Below are 25,208 nucleotides of genomic sequence, written 5' to 3'. Positions count from 1 at the left end.
TATTTACTCACTCTAATTCCTGGCTTCCTGTGCTTACTCGAAAAACATATTTTCGCCTATCACTAACTTCCAGTGCTGTCAGAAACCCCATCCCTGTGCCAATTTTACAACATGCTTCTTTGATTTTGTCAACTTTAGCCTCTGAGAAACCTTTAATGCCACATAATTTTTTGCGAGTGCACATCTGAATCCCCTTTATTGTGCATATTCCAGAAGATTTAAGCTTCTTTATGTCTGCTACATTCTAAAAACAGAAGAAAAGAACAATGTTTATTGATGTAATGTAGAATGTGACTGGCTTTGCACAATTATTCCATTACTAATACACATACTGTTTCACAACTAAATCCACACATAACATAATTGCTGTTAAAATACTACTAAAACTCATTTCACATTTTGAGATCATTGACTTATGTTTTCTAGTTAATGTTGACAAATCATTAGGTGCTACTACATTAGCTCCACACAGTTTGTATGACTGCCACTGAGAGTTAGAATTAACACAAGTTTTGACTTGGTGTAGAGAGGTGATCTAAATTAAAGCTGCCTGCTGCTACAGTTGAAAGCTACTTCTGTCAGGTAGATACATTAAATTATGAAGGAAATGCAGTACAGGATAGAGTGTACCCACATGCAGTACAATGAGCACCAAACAAATAAACTTCATAGGTTCCTGGCCAGGTGACTTGGTAAAAATCATGTGATAATACGATGAGTGTAGGTCCCATCATCTTCACACTTGGAAAAGTGTATGTGCAGTCTTGTACTTGTTTTTGTATTACTTGCCCCTTGATAAGGAACTTTCAACAGGTACATGGGAGTGGTTAGATGCCACTTCAGACATTGACAGGGGGCTGCATAAACAAAGACATAATACAAGACAATGAGGCAAATGTTATCAACTGGGGCGAAGTGGGGCACTAAAGGTGAAGTGCAACAGCTTCAATTTTCTGCCTTTTTTGTGTTGCACTCCATGGATCTGATTTCAAGTTTATTTTTATGCTCATCTGTCCCCTTAAATTATTAAATGAGGTTATGTACAGACACATATGCAGCAGAATCAACTATTTTGTTCGTCAAGTGGTTAAAACAACAATAATATTAAGTGCTTTGTAACGTTCTGTTCAAACCTACTTCACTGTGTAAAAGTAAAAAGCATTATAAATATTAGTACTATTGCATATATAGTGCTATAGCTTGTAAGGTGATTTTCTACAATATTACAATAGTCTATACTCAATAGCTGTTCTCACATAATCATTTTTTCAGAAATTGTAAGTTCATGGGGTGAAATGGACCTTCATACAAATCCACAAAAATGTCATGAAGAGAACATAATTAACACTGTTTCAGAATTTAAAACAACAGACAAAAGTGTAAGATATATTGCTGAAAAATATCAAGTATCAAAATAACTCTGCACACAGACTGTTTAAGGAAACATTACACAGAAATTCAGTCATCAGATAATATTGACTGAAGAAGATGAGCAAATGAATTTTGATGAGATTTTACTATGAGGTGATTGGGGATTCCGATTCCAAACAAATGATGTCAGTGATTCAGTGCAGGAGTATTTGAACAGGCAAGGCCATGTGGTGAAAAAATTCATACAACAGGGCTGGAATTTGTTGGATCAGAAATCTCTTCAATCAATATGAAGTGCTTAGCACATGTCTGTATGAGAATGAAAAGAGCATCTGAGCAGAACCAGCAGCCCTGCCATAAGCAAAAGCAGGAAACCTTTGCTGTCTCCAGGAAACAGCATCAACCCCAAAAGCAGATTGCAAATTCAGACTTATTGGATGGCTAAAGAAAGAATAGCAAGAAGCTACTATCAGTCAGCAAAATTCCTTCAGAATTGCTGCAAGAGCCTGAAATAAATGACAGAGCTGTCCATAATGAGGTCATCTCACATGAACCATTGGAAGAATGAGACAACGATTTTGTAATTGTGGTGTTCATCACACAGAAAGGCATGAGAGAGCAGTTTTATGTTGGTGAAGCTGTTGGTGATGTATTTTTGCAACATCCAATTGCAGTAAAGGTTTTCAGGAAAAAGAAATGCAAGAAGTCAGTCTTCTTTCACTTCCTTGATATTGTGGACCATGCTGATGTGCAATACAGGGATATTGTGGTAAGACAAATAAAGCACGTAGAAAAGAGGTGTCATTACAACTTTCCACCTTTAAAGGAACATACTGATTTCTTATAAGTTTGGCAGAGAACAGAAATTGTCTAAACCTACAAACCAGAATAAGTGTTTCCTCCTCTAATGAATTGTTTCCTCCTCTGCTGCCTATGTATTTTGTGCCTTTTTGGTTCATTAAACTTATTGTTTTCTTTAAACAATACTCTAGTTATTTTCTGCTTCTGTATTAAACAAAAAATACTTAGGGACTAAACAGTAGAACCTCTGACTTGCCTCGTAAACTTAGCTATGGAAGAAGGAATATTCCCAACATGTTTAAAAAAGAGTAAAGTAATCCCTGTTTTCAAAGGAGGCAGCAAGAAAGACCCAGGAAATTAATGACCAATAACTGTTACAGGGGTCTTACTAGGAAGTCTAATGACAGACATAATATAAATTTTATAGAAAAATGCAGTACTTTGAATGATGCCTGGCTTGGGTGTAGGAAGGGTAGATCCACTGATAAAAGCTGAATTTGTAGCATGTGTAACTAAGGCACCAGACCAACAAAAGAAAGTTTGTGGTATGTTTCTTGACCTTTCAAAAGCTTTTCATTATGTTTGCCACAACATATTATTAAAAACGTGGAAGTGCTATGGTAACAGGGGAAAGCAGCCGATATCATAAAATAATTCATGGAAAAGAAAACATTGTGTAGAAATAAAATAAAATGTGAATAATACTATGAAAAATGTCTACTAAAATTCTGAATTTGTTAAATATGGAGGTGCCTCAAAGATCAGTGCTTGGCCCACTACTTTTTTTTATTTTGTATGTAAATGATATGCCCAAAACAGTAGGGCAAATGCTGTCATGTTTGTAGATGGCACTTAATTTATTGTAAGAATTTGTTTCATCAGAGGACTTACAAAAGCAAGCTTCTCTAAATATGGCAAACTGATACAATCATTTCAGAGGAAATAATCTTTTTATAAATGTGAAGAAAATCACATACATGCAGGTACATGCAAACAAAACATTTAACTTGAACAATATTACTGTCAAGCTTGGGGACTTTGATCTAAAACAGACAGAAACTTATGAATTCCTGGGTGTGACAGTGGGTAGGTACTTGACATGGGAGAAGCACATAACTAACATTTGTGACAAAGTGAGTTCAAGTATATTTCTAATGACAAGAATGTCAAGGACAATAAACACACAAACATTGCTAACAATGTACTATGTGTTAGTTAGATGGATAAATTTATTGGAGCCCTCTAACTTACTGTAGTCCTCTGTTCTGTCCAAGACAAAATGAAATTCGCTATGGAAGTTGAGTAAGGTGGCTGCCTCCTATTTCTTGACTTTTGTTTACAGAAGGTGCAAGATGGCACATTAGGTAACTTTGTACACTGGAAGCTGACACCTGTGGATCTGCATTTGCATGCATCTAAAGGCAGTCACCCAGCCAATGTACCACTGTATTGAACACTTCTTTCCAAAACACTTGGGCCATACATGATCACAAACAGTTACCTATACCTCAGAGGGATTTTCCAAAGGAATGGTTACAGTCATACACAAATCAAGAAGACAATGCAAACAATGTGTGATACAGAAATAATGCAAAAAGAGACCAAGCAACTTGTGTTTCTATCATGTGTGGCCCCATCAACAGCAAACATTGCAAAGCTTCTGAAGAAACAAAATACTTTTACAACCACTGCAGAAGAACAGAGATTTAGCTTATCAATAATGTAGGAAAAGACAGATCATTACTTAAGGTAAAGATGACACATTGAGTTGCAGACAGGTACAAGTAAAAGATACTTACACTTAAGCTTTCAGCCACAGCCTTCATCAGAAGAAGAAAGAGATGTACATACCATTCATTCACACAAGCAAGCACACCCCACACACACATGATAGGTCACTCTGGCAGCTCGGATCAGAATGCAACTGTCACATCGAAAGCAATCTGAAGATGGTGGGGAAGAGTAAAGGGGAGCAGTGTATGGGTGGGGAGAGAGAGGAGTGCTGTCTGCCAGCATGTGGAGGGACTAGCTGCCAACAGGCACAGTGTCCAGAGGTTGTGTGGCAAGGAGGTAGGGAAAATGAAACAAGAAAGGATAGAAGTGAGGAAAGATGGCAGGGTGTATAAGGTGTGATGGCAAGGTGGATAAGAATTGGGAGGTGGATTTAGTACAGAGGGGTAGAAACTATTGGGTGGGTGTTTTGGGGACACCAGGCTGAAACCAGAATAATTACAGGAATGGAGAATATGTTAGAAGGATAACGCCTATCTGCACAGTTCAGAGAAGTTGGAAGTGGAGGGGAGCATACATATAGCTTGGGTAGTGAAGTAGCCATTGAAATAAAGCATGCTATGTTCAGCTGCCTGTTGTGCCACAAGGTGGTCTACTTTGTTTTTGGCCACAGTTTGGCAGTGGCCGTTCATCCTGGTGGACAGATGCTTGGTAGTCATACCAGTATAAAAAGCTGTGCAGTGATTGCAGCAGAGCCGATATATGACATGGTTGCTTTCAGAGGTGGCCTAGCCTTTGATGGGGTAGGATGAGTCTGTGACAGGATGAGAATAGGAAATGCTGGGTGGATGGATTGGGCAAAACTTGCACCTGGGTCTTCCACAGGGATATGATCCTTGTGGCAAGTGGTTGGAATTGGGAGTGGCATGGGGATGGACTAGGATGTTGTGGAGGTTGGCTAGGTGAGAGAACATCACTTCAGGAGGGGTGGGAAGTATATCAGGTAGGATGACCCTCATTTCAGGGCATGATGAGAGATGATCAAAGCCCTGGCAAAGGATGTGGTTCAGCTGTTTCAGTCTGCAGTGGTTTTGAGTGATGAAAGGGGCACTCATTTGTGGCTCATTCTTGGGGTGGTGAGAGGATTGGTGTGTGAGGGGAAATGGCATGGGAGATCTGTTTGAGAACCAGTCTGCTGCATAGTGTGTGTCTGAAGGATCCAGTGAGTTTGCATTCACCTTGTATCTACAGAATTCAGTGAGTGAGTGGGCTGATTTACACTGAGTGTACACAACCCTGTTTTGCAGCACAGGTATATTTGCTTTGGCCAGAAAGATAAATCAGTAATTGCTGAACAGAGTGTGGATAAAAGCTGTATGTTTGATATTGAGTGGATTGGAGTGCTATGCACGGTCATTTGAGTTTGGAACATTGTAATAGAGAAAACCATCAAAATTAGGACCTATGATGGCCTCAAAAACAGAGCTGAGACTACCAACTGTGCTCTGTTTGTAACCAGTTACTGATGGCAGTATGCTGCAAGCAATCCCAGTCAAAAAACATCAAGATGGCACGACTGACCAATCATGCTGGCTTAAGTGCAGCACCATTATTCTTTGGCACTGGTAGGGAATGATGGTGAATTGAGAATGATCTGGGAATATTGATGGATCTTGTAAGGGCTCTAAAGAAACTAGATTATCAAGGCAAAACAGCCAAAAATCTTGAACAGCACATAGTTTAATAGAGGCGCGGCTTTGGCATAGACCTAAATTCACATATTCCAGCACATGGTAGCACTGATACATTTATTCATTCATGCATTAACTCATCTGTCTCCTGCCATGCAGCCCATCATGAATCAGCCAAGAAATACATTTAGAAAGTTAATCATTAATCAGCTAGCAACAATAGTAATTATAAAACACTATAGTTAAAGTGTTAAAAACTGTTTCTGCTGAATTTAAGCTACATTTAACAACACGAAAGTAACAAAAATAACAATAACTTGAAAAAGAAGCTACTGCTTCCTCAACTATATTAAATACAAGGTGTTCCATGTATCTGATGACAGCACAAACAGGGTCATGTCTGCCGGCCTCTGGTGCCACACAGACTGGTCAAGTGGGATCTCACGTATCCCTGTTAATGCCATACTACTTGTCTTTTGGCCAGTGTCATTTGAGCGGTGGAACAAACACCATGAGTGTAGCAGTGAAGTCTGCAAACACAACAGTGCAAGACCAAAGTATTCCATTCTACAGAGAGTGTCCATTTACAATTTGTATATGCATACAAAGTCTGCTCACAGTGTCTGGAGATTGTTTGAACAGAAGTTTACAGGTATTTGAGTTGTGATGCAATTCATAAATTAGTGAATAAATATTGCAAAACAGGAAATGTTCATGACACAAAGCATAAATGATAATGTATAGTGCTCACAGAAGCTTGCATCGATGACGCTGCATGCTGCCTCAAAAATTTCCCTAAAATGTCCCTTAAATGTCTTTCACAGCAAATGCAAATTTCTTGCACATCTGTTCAAAGAGCTACTTGGACTAAGGCCCTATAAAGTAGCTGTAGTGCAAGAACTTAAACCTGCTGATCCTGCACAAAGAGTTAGGTCGTGCAAATGGGTATTTAGACAAGTGCGTGATGGTGGAACAGATCCTTACTTCCTTCTGTTTTCAGGTGAGGCCTGACTCCATTTACATGGATATGTCAGTTCCCAAAACTGTTGACTCTGGAGTGTTTAAAGATCATTCTGTTCCATGAGGAACCCCTTCATCATCAGAAAATATGAGTGTGGTAAGAAGTTAGTGGTGACAGAGTAATAGGCCCAATTTTTTTGATGTCACAGTTAACAGTGAAAGATATGTGCAAAACGTTTTGCAACCATTTTTCAATGAACTGAGTGAAAGAGAATGAAGCTTCACATTTTAAAACAGGATTTGGCATGGGCTCACACAGCCAATGTTTCTTTGCATGCAATTCACAATGTGTTCCATGTTAGAATCATTAGTAACAATATCTTGCCCACTCAAACTCCCAATTTAACCATGTGTGATTTCTGTTTGTGGGAAGCAATAAAGGATAAAGTGTGCACAACAAATCTGTACACATTACAGGAACTCAAAGGTAATATCCACAAGTCAACTGATTTAATTTCTCAAAGAGAATTACATTGTGGGAGAATAATTTCTTGAGTAAATGACAGAAATGCACAGAAAACAATGGCAGGCAGTTCCAGCATTTCCTTACATGATTGGGTGAGTACAAAATTAATTTGCATACATTTTAAATTTAGTACTGCAGTAGCAGGTGGGCGACATAGCATCTGATTTACCAGACAATGGAGCACTCACTGCCCACCATCTACTGTGCTGTGGGAGCAGGCATCAGATAATTGGAACACTCTGTAGTTACTAATTATCTGCTATTGCTAGCTTAATATCTGTGTGACCACATTGACATTTAACACAGAACAACAATTATCTATGTGAAACTGTTTTTATTATTATTAGTATAATAATAATGCAGTGGAAAATTAGTGTAAAAATTCAATGCTCTTTGAAGAGGCCTGTGTGCACTATGGATGCAAAGTAAGTGTTCCTACTGCTTGCTTTTGGTGAACAAATACTTTCTTTATTTTAGTTAGACAGCTCAGAGGATAATTCTGCAAGACAATAGGGTATGAAAGTATGAAAAATGTGACAGCTCTCTGGTATTCTAGCACAATGGTACAAAGTACCCTTTGCACTGCTCTGTTTACTGTCTTTCAGACTATTATGTAGATGTAGATGATGCCAGGTGTAAAACATAGCTTCTTAATTATTTTATCTGTGTATTGACCTAGTTACAGATTTTTATCCGTATAAACACCAAGGAATTTTACATACATTTTCTTTTTAGTGTATTGTTGTCTATTTCTGGCACCATCAGGTCTTTGATATTTGTTTCAAACTGCGTAATATTAGTCTTTGTGATATTAATCTTAAATCTTGATGCCTCAGTTTTTCTGTTGTTATTTATGATGACCTCTGGATCTTGCTGTCCAAGGAACACAATATTTTAGCATTTGAGATGTTGTCATCATCAGGTGTATTTATGAACTGCCTGCTCGAGGCCAGAGCTGCACTTCTATATCCATGAGCTCCCACCACCCTCACCTTTGCCTCCCTCTTCTTCACAACTGTCTGTAACTCCATTTTAAGTTTGCAGCCAGGGATGCATTCAATGCACAACGTGCTTGATGGTACTCTGCTCTGCCTGCATCAGAAGCCAGTCTGTTGTTGTTGTTGGCAGAAATCTCTTTGAACCTCTTAACCTACATGGAGGTATGGGTATAGTAACAACAGATGTGTCACAGACCTATGTCGATAGTGATTAACATGTACATATAAAATGAAGGTGGACATAAAACCGCTCTGCTCACACATCAGCAGTTGGTTCATCAGCACACCTGATACTGGCAACATGGTTGTTTGTCAAAATAATGTGTCTTTTGGGCATCAGGATCTAGTATTACACCCATGAACTATTCTCTCATCATCAGCAGCATGAAAAAATCATGTACATCTACAGAGAGGGGATTTATAACTACGTAAAGAAGTTGTGTGGTGTCTGCTGTCAGTCACTCCTTGTCATGATATTTTATTGGAGAGTCTTCTAGCCATATACAAAGCTCCTCTATTGAAAACATTGCAGGCTCATGCATGGTATTCCAGTAACATTACTTGATTCCATGAGCCACTGCTGCAAGTCTTTGCATTATTCTGAGAGCTCTCTTTGATGGAAGTTTTCTTTATTGATATTGTCTTCATTCTGTAAAACCACAAGAGAATGCTGATAAGACAGAGCACAGAGTTTTCCAATCATAGAGTCCATGCACTGTCCAGATGATAACCTCCATCCTGATTGGTAAGGTTCTCAGGACACTTATTTCAACTGATCCTTCAATGATGCAGTCCCAAAATTGGCAATAGTGGTTTGCTGGTTTAGAGATGAGTATCTCACTGGTGTTCCACAATGCACTCCTGAATGGTATATGTGGTTTGCCCTATATAAAATTTTCCACTTACACAGAATTCTGTAAACACCTGTCATATCAAGCTCCAAGTCCTCTTTGATCAATTCCAGAATCTGAAATATGACTGCCTAAGGACCTTATTAATAAGGCAGAAGTTTCCAGGACATCACAAGGAATTCTGAAACTGGGAATATTCAGGTTCCACATAGCTGATGTTCTGTTGCAATTTTATAGAACAAAGATGATAGATCTGATATCAGCCTGCACTGTGGAGAGCATTCAGAGAAATGCACACACTTGCAGCAGATGTATATGTGCTCAAATAACACATGCACACTGTCTCCTCTTAAATAGAAGAGTGTGGTCTACCTTCAGCAGTCTACAGCTGAAAAATTACCCTATTATAAAATGGAGTTTTTATCCAAATTCATAATTCTAAAAATACAGGGTCATCTTATATTTGCAGATTGCTGCCAATTTCAGCATTTTTATGTTGTGTAATGGATTAATGTAGGCATTGCCATACATTTACAGATCAAGCTTTGGTGGTTGAGGTCATGTGGAGATTTATTTTGAAGAATGGAGAAAGGGCTGGAGTGTGAACAGTGACACCACCCTGACTGAGAACTACCACAAATCTCGAAAAGGTAACTTTGCTGCTAAGAGCATATTTCTCTAGTCTCACAATGATTCAACAATAGTACATTTCATTATTTACTATTACATCATTCATTTAATCTAGTGCCTATGTTTATTACTGGTACATGTTTCATGTGGACAACACTGTTCTGTATGCACTCTGAATTCTGAAATTTCTTCCATGAAAATCACAGTTAGACTCATCAGATATATTATTCTATGTGTGCGCATGCAGACACACACACACACACACACACACACACACACACACACGCACACACACGCACACACACACACACATGCTCACATGTGCATGCACATTGAAAAGGACACCCTCCTCTGACATTACTTTTCATCAACAGAAGTAGTTGATACTAGAAATATCTTTGAATCTGAATAGGTAAATTTTATCTCAGCCATTTTCCCAAAAGAATTTCGTATGATTTTGTACAGGATCTATTACATTTCAGGCTAAAATCTGTAAAACGAGTTTATTTTCTTTGTTAAATTGATATGTACTGGTTCTGAATGTATAGTTGAAATTATTTTCTTTTATAAACATTTGAAATTACAAAATATTTCTATTATTAATTATGCAATTTAGTACTGTTTATTATGCTTATTTATGGATTCATTTATAAAATAATAATTCATTTGTCAAGAGAATTTGTAAACCCTTTAGAATATTGTTAGTACTGCCGAGTGAAGTAATAGTGGGCATGCCTCTGACGTGATCAGACATGTTTTTGTTTTTTGGAAGAACAAAATAATTTTTGGCTTTCTTAATGTCAAGATTAAAAAAAACAATGTGAAACAGAAAAATGTGAGAGAATAAATTATGAAGAAAATAAAAAATCTGTACAGGATTACTTCAAAATTATTTATGTCAATTGGAACCATGAGATCTTAAAATATTAAAATTTCAGCTTCAAGAATCAGCCCCTAGATGTGAAGAACTGGAGTCAACTATGAGAAAAGAAGATAAGTAAAAAGTTTATTGTAAATCTTACTCTTCTCAAAGCTTATTAAAAGAGTTAACCATAAAGAGAGTGACAATCAACAAATGATGTTAGGGAGGGGCAGATTACAACATGTACATGCATGCCTCTACATCTAGATGCTGCTGACTGGATACACAATCCTGCATTTTGGCAGGTGATCTAGATTGTAATAGGGGTTATGTCAGGTGGTGTGGGTAGAGGGAGAGAGAAGCGGGAGGCAGGGGGAGGGATTGGAAGTGCTTGGCTAATGGGTATGTGGAAGACAGCCGGTTTACTGGCTATGAATGCGAGAGGGAGGGGTGATAGGTGTACGGGCTAGGCATGTGATGCACAGTTGTTGGAGACAGTGAGAAGTGGCAAACGTGAAGGGACATTTGGTCCTGAATATGGGAGGGAGTGACAGGGTGGAGAAATGAGAAACTGTTGGGTGGAGGGTGTGGGGACAGTGGGTTACTGGAGATTAAGGCCAGGATGATTTTGGGAGCAGAGGATATATTGCAAGGATAACTCCCATTTCCGAAGTTCAAAGACGCTGGTGCTGTAGGGAAGGATCAAGATGGCCTAGGTCGTGAAGCAGCCATTGAAACTGAGCTTGTTCGTTCAGCTGCATCTTTATGTTCCTTGAATTTTAATGGAAAATCTCTGATGATGATGTAGCAAAATGGTGTAATAAATAAAGACAATTTTAATATTTATCTAGATTGTTCTATTCACAATGAATGCAGACTTGTACAAGAAATTCAAGTCCTTTATTGATAGAAGTTTTTGAAAATAGAGTGGCCACTAGTTATGCCACCTACCATAGCAAATCGGATTAAATGTGGTGCAGTACTGTGTTTATGCATATCACAGGCTGCAGTCTGCACTGATCACCTTCCAATACAGCCAACTAACACAACAAACATATTCATGTTCACAGAATGAAGAAGAACCTCAGGTATTGCACACCTGCTGGAGCACATCACCATAAATATTAATGTAAGTATATGGAAAAATTCATTCTGTTTGTTTAAGATTCTCATCAGGTTCTTTTCTTTTGGCAGTATAAGTTTCCAGTTCTTCAAGGACATCAAGATACTGTCCATTGTTTTCTCTTTGCAAAATCTCCATGTTCTTATGATTTGTTCATAAATGTGCCCCTAATGCAGTTTTACTTTGAGGAGGTGTATGTTCATTGAAGTGAGTTTCATATGTTCAACCCATCTGCCCAATATAGTTTTGAATGTCATCACAAGTTATCGGAAGTTATCATTAGTTATCTGATAAACACTGGAGTGTAAATACTTATTCTTTCTCTTTGAGATGTTCTGCTGAATCTTGGACCCATCCAGTTCCTTATTTTACAGGCAACTTTTAAGTAACATTTACTTAAGGACTTTTCAATACTTTCAAAAGTTGTGCCACAGTATGTTATGCTGATAAGTGTGAAAGGTCGCTACATATGTCTAACATAAAAGTAACATTAAGGATCAGAAATATGTTGGAGCAAAGGGTTTGTCATAAAATTTCACAGGGAAAGAATAGGTATTTATAGTATCAAACTATGGAAAATCCAGGATGGAATGTAACAATACTAGAGAAGAAAAGTTTCTACTCACCATATAGCAGAGATGCTGAGTCGCGATAGGCACAATAAAAAGATTCACACAATTAAAGCTTTCAGCCATTAAGGCCTTTGTCAGCAGTAGACACACACACACACACACACACACACACACACACACACACAAATGCAACTTGCACACACATTTGCAGTCTCAGAGAGCTGAGACCACACTCACAGCTCTCTGAGATTGCAGATGTGTGTGCAAGTTGTGTTTATGTGAGTGTGTATGTGTGTGCGTGTATGTCTGTTTGTCTACTGCTGACAAAGGCCTTAATGGCTGAAAGCTTTAATTGTGTGAATCTTTTTATTGTGCCTATCACGGCTCAGCATCTCCGCTATGTGGTGAGTAGCAACTTTCCTTCTGTGGTATTATTTATAGTATCATGCTTATAAGATAACATGTGACTTGTGATGACTACCAAAAGAACTGTATTGGACAGATGAACAGAATATTTAAAACTTGCTTCAATGGGCATATACTTATGAAAAGTAAAACTGCATTAGGTTCACATAAATCAACACATAACCATCAAATCACTAGTACTGACAATAACATGGAGATTTTGCACAGAACAAACATGAGACTGTATCTTGACATGCTTGAAAAACTAGAAATTGCTACTATCAAAAGAAAATAACCTGACAATAATCTTAATAAACAGAATTAATTTTCCCATGATGTATATGTGGTATCTGTTCTTTCAGGACATGTCTGAAAGAACAGACACTATTTTGATCCTGCAGCCATTGATTTCAATCAATGCCCACTTGCAGCCAAATGTCTGTAACTCCTTTGTGTCTTTACCATAATGCTTACTTAAATATCTATGATTATGTGCTGCAGTAGGTGTGCAATGCCTGATGTTCTTCCTCATTAATGTGTTTATCTCATGTTAGCTGGCCATGTTGGAAGGTGGCTGGTGCAAGTTGCAGCATATGACTCACATAAACACACTACTACTTCTCTTGCCACTCAACAAATTATGGTAGGTGGTGTACTCCAGTGGTCACACTGTTTTCTTAAACTATCATAACTTAACATCTTTGTTGATTTGTAGTAATTGTTTCCTAAAGGTTATAGTTATTTTTGTAACTATATTCCTTTCTTCTTTTAGCAGTAAGAATTCTCAGAGCATTTTTAATTTTTTTTTAAATGAAGGCAAACTCCTAAAGTTTACTTTCATGGATGGAGGATTTGAGATATGCAAATTAGGTATGTTTGTTAATTTTGCACTGTCTTTTAAAATATACAAACAAGAACAAAAATGTATGATGCAGAGTGTAATGTGAGGTTATTTACTTTATTTGTTGTTTTCTGTAATGCACTCGTACGTGTTGAAGTGTATTACATTAACATATCATTTAAACCTTAATATTTACTAATTATTTTCATTTTACTTTGTAATAAGGGAATCTTTTTTAAAGTCCTTCAATGTATTATGATGTATGTATGCACACATAATGTGACTATATGGAATTTTTTCCCATGACATCCTTGTATTCCATATTAGCTTTAAACAACAGTTGTGTACTACAGTTACTGCTGACAAAATGCAGTTGGCAGTAGGTACATGTGGATTCATAATATTCTGTTATTATTTGTAAAACCTTATACATAGTGTTTGTAACACACTCTTTTAATTTTTATTGTTGCCTTTTTTCTTGTACCAATGTAGATCTGAAGAGGGTCTGCAGAACAGACTGAAACCAGTAGTTGATAGTAAAAAGTTGTGAAGCAGGCGGTGTCTGTTTATTAATTATTCCATCAATAAAGTTGTTCACCCTCTCACAGCAGACACAGCAAGGGACAAGAACTGCACCACAGAAAAATAACGTTTTGCCTTTCAAGAGTGCAGCCCTCTGTAATTATGAGCAGATGTGAGTATTCTAGTGCTCAAAGTGTATAAAAGTAATGGTACATTGCTCATGCCACAGAAGGGCTACATAAATAAGGTTAATATCTTATAATATGACTCAGTGTATAACAGGATTGACAAGGCTCTCACCAACCTTGTAATGAAAAAATTTTTGGTACTTTTGATTACCAGTTCTCTGTCTGACAGGAGATTACCATGCGACAGAGACCACATAGTTCAGTTCCACCTATGTTGAATGGGCTTCAGAGATTCACAAATGAGGCATGCCTTTACAACTGTCAGCAATATTAGAGCATCTCCTGATAGCAGGGCTGGCAGGAAATCTGCATACTTTCTGGTCACAGTATCCACACTTACCAGATGTGTAAATAGGGAAATGGTACTGTCACTGCTCATGTAGCATATGTCTCTAAGCACAGATGTCACTGCTTCGCTTTACCCAGTAGGTCAGATACACTGTACCTGGGGCACTCTCATCTCTTTTCAAAATGTGTAATGCAATCATGGGAAGATATCATGTTATTCCACTGCGCTATCAACCAATGTCGCAGTTCTAAAACATAACATAAAAACAAATTTGCATAAATATGCCAGATTGGTTTTGCTGCCCACATTAGGTACCCAAATACCCTTCATGGCAAGGATATCAAAAATGTCTCTCAATGATTAAATGATAATTTTTAAGCATGTAAGTGTACCTTGAACAACCAGTTTAATATCAAATTTTTCAAATAACAATGTTTGCAATGTTATGTGGAGCAGGATGAGGCACAGTTAGTAAATAACAATTTTCCTCTCTGTGGGACACCACCTTGATGAAGCACTGTCCGTACGAGTGGAGAGGCTTGTGTATCTGCATGAAGCTGAGGGCTATGCCGAAAGTAGAGGACCTACTGCCGCAAAGGCCTCAGCCAATGGATCAGACTAAGAGTGTCCCACTACGTCCCATCTTCCCTATCCACTCCTAGCCCTACCCAAATCCCTTTCCCAACCCAAGGTGTGACGCAATCCGTGCCGAGGGGTGCATGGCACATGGGAAGATGTCGCAAATGGAGCCTCAGGGATACTGGGCGACCTCCCTGAGTAAGTAGCCTTACACCATGTGGGGTATTCATGGTGTGGACCATGTAGATCCCCAGATCTTGTGGGACCAATATGGACGTGATTAAAGAAAATAAAGAAAAATAAACTGAGGGGCAAACTGAGACCTCAAAGACATCCAAAAATCGGGGTCAGGGCCAATGGAAGGCATTCCCACTACTGAATCAGGGTCTAGAAATGAGCCACAAGTGGGAACTGTAACCGAGGAGTTGGACCAGATCAAGATTAAAGAGGAGGAAACTACTCAGGGAACAGAGGAAAAAGGAAGGGAAAGAATGGCTCCCTAAAGACAAGTGGAGGGAATTAAAGGGACTTGAACCAAAGACCCCCAAGAAAAAACTGTCTCAGTTTGAAGGGGATATGCAGACCCCACAATGTCGAAGACAGGCAGCAAGAGGGTAAGGGAGGAATCTAACATTCCCTCCTCCCTGAATAAGTGAGCCCAGAATAAACCAAGGCAAGAAATAGGGAAACAGACCTATAGTACTGCAGTCTCAGTTCTTAAGATGGCAGTTATCCAGGAAGGCTATCCATTGGTGGCCATCACCTTACAGCAGGAGGAATCTGTACAGATGGCCCTCTTTGGAAAGATTGGGGGATGCGGGAGGGGCGGGGGGGGGGGGGGGGGGGAGGCACGCTGGTCCAGGACCCAACTTGAAGAGCGTCTATCTAGATCATGGTGCCCTCATTTTTGTCTGTGAGGGGGTGCACATGGTGGAATGGTTTAAGGACAAGGTGCCCATGATATCCCCGTGAGAAGATGTGAAGCTGCTAGTCAAGACAGCAGCGGAACTTCTTAAGAGTGCAAAGGTATCAATATGGGTACCAAAGATCCTTAAGGATGTCTCTACTAAGACTCTGTTTGAGAAAATAGGGGCTCAGAACCCAAAAGTCGTGACAGAAGACTGAGAGTGATCAACCAGAAAGTTGTACCAGAAGGACGAACCCTGGCAGTGGAGGTCAGAGAGAAGTCCCTCAAGGTGATGCGAGAGCAGGACCTGAAATTGTTTTTAGGGTTCTTGCAGGTCACTGTCAGGGTTCTCAAAGACAGTGATGGCAGCAAGACAGAGAATGGAGGTGCTGCAGCACAGTAAAGGGGCCTCTGTTGCCCTGAGCCTCTGCCTGGGGAGGCAGGAAATAGACGTGGCCCTGATACAAGAACCCTACTTATATAAAGGGGGCGTATCAGGCCTTGGTGGCACTGGAGGTAAGCTGATTTATGCTAGAAATCTAAGAAACTTCAGAACATGCATCTATGTAAGAAATGTGATTGCTTTCATGCCAATGATGGATTTCTGCTCCAGGGCTCTAGTGACCATTAAAATGCAGCAATGTGAGGAAGGTATCATGAGGGAAATTATTTTGGCCTCAGCATACCTTCCTTATGAATACAGCTCTCCTCCTCCTTTGGAGATGAGGGGACTGGTAGAGGCTTGCCATTGGAAAGGTGACCAACTGCTGGTGGGATGCAACACCAATGCCCACAAACTAGTGTGGGGCAGGAAGGACACCAACAGTAAAGGTGAGTACCTTCTTGAATTTCTTTTAGCTAACAACTTGGAGGTCCTGTATAGGGGCAATGAAAGTACATTCAGAAATAGCAGAAGGGAAGAAGTAAATGGCATAACTTTTGGTTCCATGATGATGGGCAGCTATGTCAGACAATGGCATGTGGCGTTAGAGCCAACCTCATCGGTCCACATGTATATGAAATTCAAGGTTGAAATGGGAATCAGACAGACCATGATCTATAGGAATCCCAGTAAAACGGACTGGGAGACATATAGAAGGAATCTTGACTTAGGCTTATTGGAAATTAAAACCTCAATAAGGAATCCAGCAGAATCTGAGGAAGTAGCAGAGGCTGTTACCTCTGCCATAGTGGCCTCATATCAGGACAACTGCACAAATAGGAGTGTGCCTTGGTGGAATAATAACTTGGAAATGCAAAGAAAACAGGTACAAAGACTGTTTAACATTGCGAGAAGTAAAGGACAATGGGCTAAATATTGTTAGGCCCTTGTTAACTACAACATTGCAATCAGACAAGCAAAGAAAACATCCTGGAAGGCATCCTGTGAGGAAGTGGAAAGAATGGTTACTCAAGTCAGACTTCACGGAATCCTCACTAGAGTACCAATCAATCCAGGAGGTAAGCTGAGGAAGGAGGATGGGGAATATACAAAGACAGCACATGAGATGCTGGAACTGCTCCTCAAAACTCACTTTCCTCAATATGCTCTGCCAGACAACATAGACCATAATGTGATCCCAGAGAGACAATGGTTCTCAGGCACTCGAAGAGAGGACTGGGAATCAGCCAAGGAGCATGTAGATTTTAATAAAATCCAGTGGGTGGTGGGAACAAATCCCACCATTCAAGTCAACTGTCCAGATAGAATTTTCCCAGCTCTCCTGCAACAGGCAAGAGAGAATCTCATAAAAGTCCTATGCAGGTTATTCAAGGGTAGCCTAGCAGTAGGGATCATTCCCAATGCTTGGAGGGCAGTGAAGGTTGTCTTCATTCCAAAGCCAGGGAGAATTGATCATACCAAGGCCAAGGATATGAGACCAATCAGTCTGTCCTCCTTCATTCTGAAAACATTGGAAAAACTGGTAAATGTATACATTGGGGAGAGGAGGCTAATTAAGGCTCCTCTACATTCAGACCAACATGCATATCAACCAAGTAAATCATGTGAGGCAGCTCTCCACCAACTTATTGAGAGGGTGGAGAAAGCACTTCACTTCCAAGAAATAGCCCTCTGCATCTTCCTGGATATCGACGGTGTCTTCAGTAACATGATCTTCAATTCCATGGTAAGGGCAGCATGACATAGAGACCACTATAAGTAGGTGGACCAGGGCTATGCTTAGTGGAAGGGAGGTAGAGGCTACCATGATGAATGAAAAGATGGTAATTAACACCACTAGAGGCTGCCCACAAGGAGGTGTTCTGTCCCCTTTATTGTGAAATCTAGTGGTGAATGAACTCATTGTGGAACTAAATTCCAGACAATGCTTCTGCCAAGGATATGCTGATGATCTTGTCATGGTAATACTTGGCAAATTTACTGATACAGTTTGAAATATGGCACAAGGATGATTGGACATTGGGCAAAATTGGTGCATTAAACAGGATCTGAGGGTTAATCATAAGAAGACCCCTAGAGGTCTGTGCACCATCGCGCCATAAGCTGTGGCGGCGTGCGCCTCCTGGCCTGTATTTAGAGTGAGGGTGCCACAGTGGAACACGTGGTTGCAGTGGCCAATAGCAGCGTCCCCAATAGTGTACTTAAGCGCCTGCCTCTCGCTCAGCCTGCCAGTCTAACCTTGCGTACGTATCAGGACATATCGCCTCGCCTTAGACAGTGTATTTACTTTCGTGTTTTGTTTACGAGTGGACGTGGTTGTCTAGTTAGGTTTTCTTGACTCTCTTGTTTCATTCTTGTTGTTGTCGAAAGGTCCTTCGTTGGTCGTGTCTGTCCTCTCCCGTTGTGTTATTGTTCGCGGGCTGCTCCGCGGGTCCCACTACATTTTCCGTCTCTTCAACCCTGCGACTGTTCCAGTCACCGTTACAACATTTTGGCGATGAGGTAAATGTTGGTCATTGTTGGTATAGAGGCGAAGTTGGTCTGTCTGCTGGAGCAACAGCAGCAGCTCATGCAGCAGCAGCAGCTCCAGTTAGACATCTTACAAAAGTCACTGCAGTTGCTGACGGACAAAGTCGATGCTCAGGACACGTTACCACAACTGCTTCAGAGTTCTCGGGTGGCCGATGCTTTCCCACATCCACCATCATTTCCACCCTTTAATGACGCTAACAATGACTGGGGAACCTACTTACATCAGCTGAAACAACATTTCACAGCTTTTCAAGTCATGGACGACTCCTTGCAGCGGTCATTGTTTTTGCCTTAGGCCTCCCCAGAAACGTTCTTTCTTCTCCGCAAGTTGGCACCGTTGTCCAATCCTGTGGCTCTCTCTTTCCAGAAGATCTGCCTTTTGCTGACAAACTATTATTCCCAACGCTACCATGTGGTCGCCTCTCGGCTGGAGTTCCACCAGTACCATAAACAGCCTGGTCAATTGTATTGTTCCTGGGTCATGGACTTGCAGGGTCTCAGCTGTCAATGTGATTTTACGTGCACCAATCAGCAGAATCAGCAGTGTAAGGCTTCGTATGCAGACTCCCAGATCCAGGATTTGGTGGTTCAGCTGGCTGGCTGGCTGAAGCTAGCTAAGGTTCAGAGACTGGCCTGCTTGGCCATAACAGCACACCAATCGCTGAGATGGAAGCCATGCTGGACATGCCTCCACTAAACCTTTGAGTCAAGATGAAGGCAGCAGCTGGGGGATACAGACTTAAAGCTGGCAAAAACTGGATCTCATCAGGATATCCAGAATCACACACTAACATAGTGAATGAGGTAAACATAGGAATGGCTGGGGAAATGCCTGCCAACTATATAATAACTCCCAACTGCTTCAACAAGTCTTACATTATAGTAATTGGAAGCAGGGAGCAGTGGGAAAAAACAGTTCGACACCGTATGGGGGACATTGTTTGGTTCACCAATGGGTTGAAATCAGACCAAGGCATTGGGGCAGGGGTATACGGGGTTCAGCCAAGACTGGAGGGCATCATCTCTCTAGGGAAACTGGCCTCTGTATTCCAAGCTGAAATTACTGCAATCAGGGCATGTGTGAAGGAGAATATGCATAGGTGCTACAATGACTGTAGCATCTAAATCTATTCAGACAGCCAGGCAGCCCTGGCATTAGACCGCACGGCTAACTTGGTGGGCTCCTCACCTCTTAGAGGAAGACATCAGCTTTTTAACCTCAAAGATAATAGCTAGTGCCTTGTTTTCCACCTGAGAATAATTACGCTATGCAATGGAAAGCATCTTTGATGCATAAGTAATGGGCTGTTTGGTGGTTTCCAGGTTCCAATGGGACAGGAGGGCACCAATGCCATACTGGGATGTGTCACAGGCATAGAGGAAGCAGTGCACAAATGCTGCTAGAGAAACAGAAAAGCCTATTGACAGGCCACAGACCCGACAAACTTATTTCCCTTCTGGAAAAGTAATTTCAGAAGCTATTGGATGTGCAGGGCCTGGGCATAATACAGAGTCTAACAGAAAAAAATTGAAGTTCCTTCAGGTTCCTGTGTGCTTGATGTGGTTGTCTGTGGCGACAAGACCATTCTTACTTAGCACATGATCCAAAAAATGGAACTTTAGGGAGCAAAAACTGCACAGCACAGATAAGATTGCAAAAGGCAAGTGATGAAACTGGCAAAGCCCAAAGCGTTGTTGAGAACCAAGAAGATTCTAGAAACCACATCTAATGGTAACTGCAAGTAAGCATTTCACAAGTCAATATGGGGAAAATACTGCCCCCCCCCCCCCCCCAATCTCCACCCCCACCAAAGACTTTGCCAATAAAACTGTCCGCCATGGAATAGGATATGAATCTATGACACACTCCACATTTACAGTCTGTTTAAAATTGACACAAATCAGGTTTCTGAATCATCACCAAGGGGATGGTACAATAAAATAAGTGAAATTACACCCTGATCCTGTCCACTGCAACTCAGCCTTTACCTTGGGAATGGGGTGAGTGTGACGAAATTTGGGTACTGGCAATGGCTTCAGAAAAATATGTGCCCTGAAGGTTTCAGCTCGGTCCTAGGTATTCTCAAAAAGCAATCTGTAGGACCACAGTAAGAAATCCAAATCATGAAAAAGAACAAATTGAGACACTAAATGCCCTTCATCAACAATATGGAAGCAAAAAATGCATAATGCATGGGGCCCAAACATATTTTCTACATCTACATCTACATTTATACTCCGCAAGCCACCCAACGGTGTGTGGCGGAGGGCACTTTACATGCCCCTGTCATTACCTCCCTTTCCTGTTCCAGTCGCGTATGGTTTGCGGGAAAAACGACTGTCTGAAAGCCTCCGTGCGCGCTCTAATCTCTCTAATTTTACATTCGTGATTTCCTCGGGAGGTATAAGTAGGGGGAAGCAATATATTCGATACCTCATCCAGAAACGCACCCTCTCGAAACCTGGCGAGCAAGCTACACCACAATGCAGAGCGCCTCTCTTGCAGAGTCTGCCACTTAAGTTTGTTAAACATCTCTGTAACGCTATCACGGTTACCAAATAACCCTGTGACGAAATGCGCCGCTCTTCTTTGGATCTTCTCTATCTCCTCCATCAACCCAAACTGGTACGGATCCCACACTGATGAGCAATACTCAAGTATAGGTCGAACGAGGGTTTTGTAACCCACCTCCTTTGTTGATGGACTACATTTTCTAAGAACTCTCCCAATGAATCTCAACCTGGTACCCACCTTACCAACAATTAATTTTATATGATCATTCCACTTTAAATCGTTCTGCACGCATACTCCCAGATATTTTACAGAAGTAACTGCTACCAGTGTTTGTTCCGTTATCATATAATCATACAATAAAGGATCCTTCTTTCTATGTATTCGCAATACATTACATTTGTCTATGTTAAGGGTCAGTTGCCACTCCCTGCACCAAGTGCCTATCCGCTGCAGATCTTCCTGCATTTCGCTACAATTTTCTAATGCTGCAACTTCTCTGTATATTACAGCATCATCCGCGAAAAGCCACATGGAACTTCCGACACTATCTACTAGGTCATTTATATATATTGTGAAAAGCAATGGTCCCATAACACTCCCCTGTGGCACGCCAGAGGTTACTTTAACGTCTGTAGACGTCTCTCCATTGATAACAACATGCTGTGTTCTGTTTGCTAAAAACTCTTCAATCCAGCCATACAGTTGGTCTGATATTCCATAGGCTCTTACTTTGTTTATCAGGCGACAGTGCAGAACTGTATCGAACGCCTTCCGGAAGTCAAGGAAAATAGCATCTACCTGGGAGCCTGTATCTAATATTTTCTGGGTCTCATGAACAAATAAAGCGAGTTGGGTCTCACACGATCGCTGTTTCCAGAATCCATGTTGATTCCTACATAGTAGAGTCTGGGTTTCCAAAAACGACATGATACTCAAGCAAAAAACATGTTCTAAAATTCTACAACAGATCGACGTCAGAGATATAGGTCTATAGTTTTGCACATCTGCTCGACGACCCTTCTTGAAGACTGGGACTACCTGTGCTCTTTTCCAATCATTTGGAACCTTCTGTTCCTCTAGAGACTTGCGGTACACGGCTGTTAGAAGGGGGGCAAGTTCTTTCACTTACTCTGTGTAGAATCGAATTGGTATCCCGTCAGGTCCAGTGGACTTTCCTCTGTTGAGTGATTCCAGTTGCTTTTCTATTCCTTGGACACTTATTTCGATGTCAGCTATTTTTTCGTTTGTGTGAGGATTTAGAGAAGGAACTGCAGTGTGGTCCTCCTCTGTGAAACAGCTTTGGAAAAAGGTGTTTAGTATTTCAGCTTTACGCGTGTCATCCTCTGTTTCAATGCCTTCATCATCCCGGAGTGTCTGGATATGCTGATTCGAGCCACTTACTGATTTAACGTAAGACCAGAACTTCCTAGGATTTTCTGTCAAGTCGGTACATAGAATTTTACTTTCAAATTCACTGAACACTTCACGCATAGCCCTCCTTACGCTAACTTTGACATCGTTTAGCTTCTGTTTGTCTGAGAGGTTTTGACTGTGTTTAAACTTGCAGTGAAGCTCTCTTTGCTTTCGCAGTAGTTTCCTAACTTTGTTGTTGTACCACGGTGGGTTTTTCCCGTCCCTCACAGATTTACTCGGCACGCACCTGTCTAAAACGCATTTTACGATTGCCTTGAACTTTTTCCATAAACACTCAGCATTGTCAGTGTCGGAACAGAAATTTTCGTTTTGATCTGTTACGTAGTCTGAAATCTGCCTTCTATTACTCTTGCTAAACAGATAAACCTTCCTCCCTTTTTTTATATTCCTATTAACTTCCATATTCAAGGATGCTGCAACGGCCTTATGATCACTGATTCCCTGTTCTGCACATACAGAGTCGAAAAGTTTGGGTCTGTTTGTTATCAGTAGGTCCAAGATGTTATCTCCATGAGTCGGTTCTCTGTTTAATTGATCGAGGTAATTCTCGGATAGTGCACTCAGTATAATGTCACTCGATGCTCTGTCCTTACCACCCGTCCTAAACATCTGAGTGTCCCATTCTATATCTGGTAAACTGAAATCTCCACCTAAGACTATAACATGCTGAGAAAATTTATGTGAAATGTATTCCAAATTTTCTCTCAGTTGTTCTGCCACTAATGCTGCTGAGTCGGGAGGTCGGTAAAAGGAGCCAATTATTAACCTAGCTCGGTTGTTGAGTGTAACCTCCACCCATAATAATTCACAGGAACTATCCACTTCTACTTCACTACAGGATAAACTACTACTAACAGCTACGAACACTCCACCACTGGTTGCATGCAATCTATCCTTTCTAAACACCATCTGTGCTTTTGTAAAAATTTCAGCAGAATTTATCTCTGGCTTCAGCCAGCTTTCTGTACCTATAACAATTTCAGCTTTGGTGCATTCTATCAGCGCTTGAAGTTCCGGTACTTTACCAATGCAGCTTCGACAGTTTACAATTACAATACCGATTGCTGCTTGGTCCCCGCATGTCCTGACTTTGCCCCGCACCCGTAGAGGCTGTTGCCCTTTCTGTACTTGCCCAAGGCCATCTAACCTAAAAAACCGCCCAGCCCATGCCACACAACCCCTGATACCTGTGTAGCCGCTTGTTGCATGTAGTGGACTCCTGACCTATCCAGCGGAACTCGAAACCCCACCACCCTATGGCGCAAGTCGAGGAATCTGCAGCCCACACGATCGCAGAACCGTCTCAGCCTCTGATTCAGACCCTCCACTCGGCTCTGTACCAAAGGTCCGCAGTCAGTCCTGTCGACAATGCTGCAGATGGTGAGCTCTGCTTTCATCCCGCTAGCGAGACTGGCAGTCTTCACCAAATCAGATAGCTGCCGGAAGCCAGAGAGGATTTCCTCCGATCCATAGCGACACACATCATTGGTGCCGACATGAGCGACCACCTGCAGATGGGTGCACCCTGTACCCTTCATGGCATCCGGAAGGACCATTTCCACATCTAGAATAACTCCCCCCGGTATGCACATGGAGTGCACATTATTTATTTCGCACCAATGGGGAATTGACCACCAACCAGGTAAGTTGTTATTGCAAATTCTTATAATGCACTGAATGCAGAATCACCCCCACTATGGAATGCACAACATGATGGAGTAGTCGTTGCAACTCTGGGTGCCCCAAGAGGGTGTATGTATCTCATGACTAACTGATGGTCCATCAACTGACATGGACAGTTGCCAAATGACATAACCACTGGCATATCCTATGTGTGGCCTTCACGTGTGGGTAGTCATGATGAACATGCAACTAATGACAATCAGGGCAGGACCACAGGCTTACCCAACAAGCAGAAGGAGCATGATGCCAAGGGCTGGAAAAGCACTGCTGGTGGAAATTACACTGATGTGAGCAGTGCAGACCTGCAGAGCTCGCCATGGGTTTGATGTCCAAAACGCTACATAAGCAACTGACAAAGCCCATCAAAGGTAAGTTTCTCAGGTGCAGTGGAGGGCTTCAAATTTTGTATGAACCTGCACTGCTGGACAACAACAAGTCAGCCTTATCAAGTGGATTGATGATACAACTTATGTGACAGCACATCAAGAACTGGCACAGGTAATTCTCCCACCTTTCCATAAATTCATTAAAGCCAGCAAATGGTGTCGAGGTTGGTGGAGACAGTGCAGAAAATGAAACAATGGTCATCTGCTCCTCCTCCCCTGCCCCCAACCTGCGAGGCAGTGGTGAAAAGCAAGTCTGCATTCTGGGTTATGCGCACCTGCATCTGCTCCTGTTGCTGCTCATTCTGTACGTGCAACTGTTCCTGCCAGCACAGCAGAAATGTTGGATCCATGGTATCCCAAGTGAACACTAGGAACAGGGGAAAGAAGATATAGGGGTATCACATGTGT

General features: G+C 41.1%; 1 protein-coding gene across 3 annotated transcripts in view; it reads right to left on the bottom strand.

The window, feature by feature from the left end:
• LOC126175869 (meiotic recombination protein DMC1/LIM15 homolog) overlaps positions 1 to 25,208 on the bottom strand; it is a 162,781-nt gene that overhangs the window by 75,350 nt on the left and 62,223 nt on the right. For all 3 annotated transcript variants that reach the window (XM_049922886.1, XM_049922888.1, XM_049922887.1), the window contains exon 3: positions 12 to 244. In XM_049922886.1, the coding sequence (XP_049778843.1) occupies positions 12 to 244 (233 nt within the window). The remainder of the gene's footprint in view (positions 1 to 11; positions 245 to 25,208) is intronic.

The sequence above is a fragment of the Schistocerca cancellata genome, chromosome 3 (genome assembly GCF_023864275.1).
Source record: "Schistocerca cancellata isolate TAMUIC-IGC-003103 chromosome 3, iqSchCanc2.1, whole genome shotgun sequence".
NCBI lineage: Eukaryota > Metazoa > Arthropoda > Insecta > Orthoptera > Acrididae > Schistocerca > Schistocerca cancellata.
This window is presented reverse-complemented; position numbering and strand designations above follow the sequence as displayed.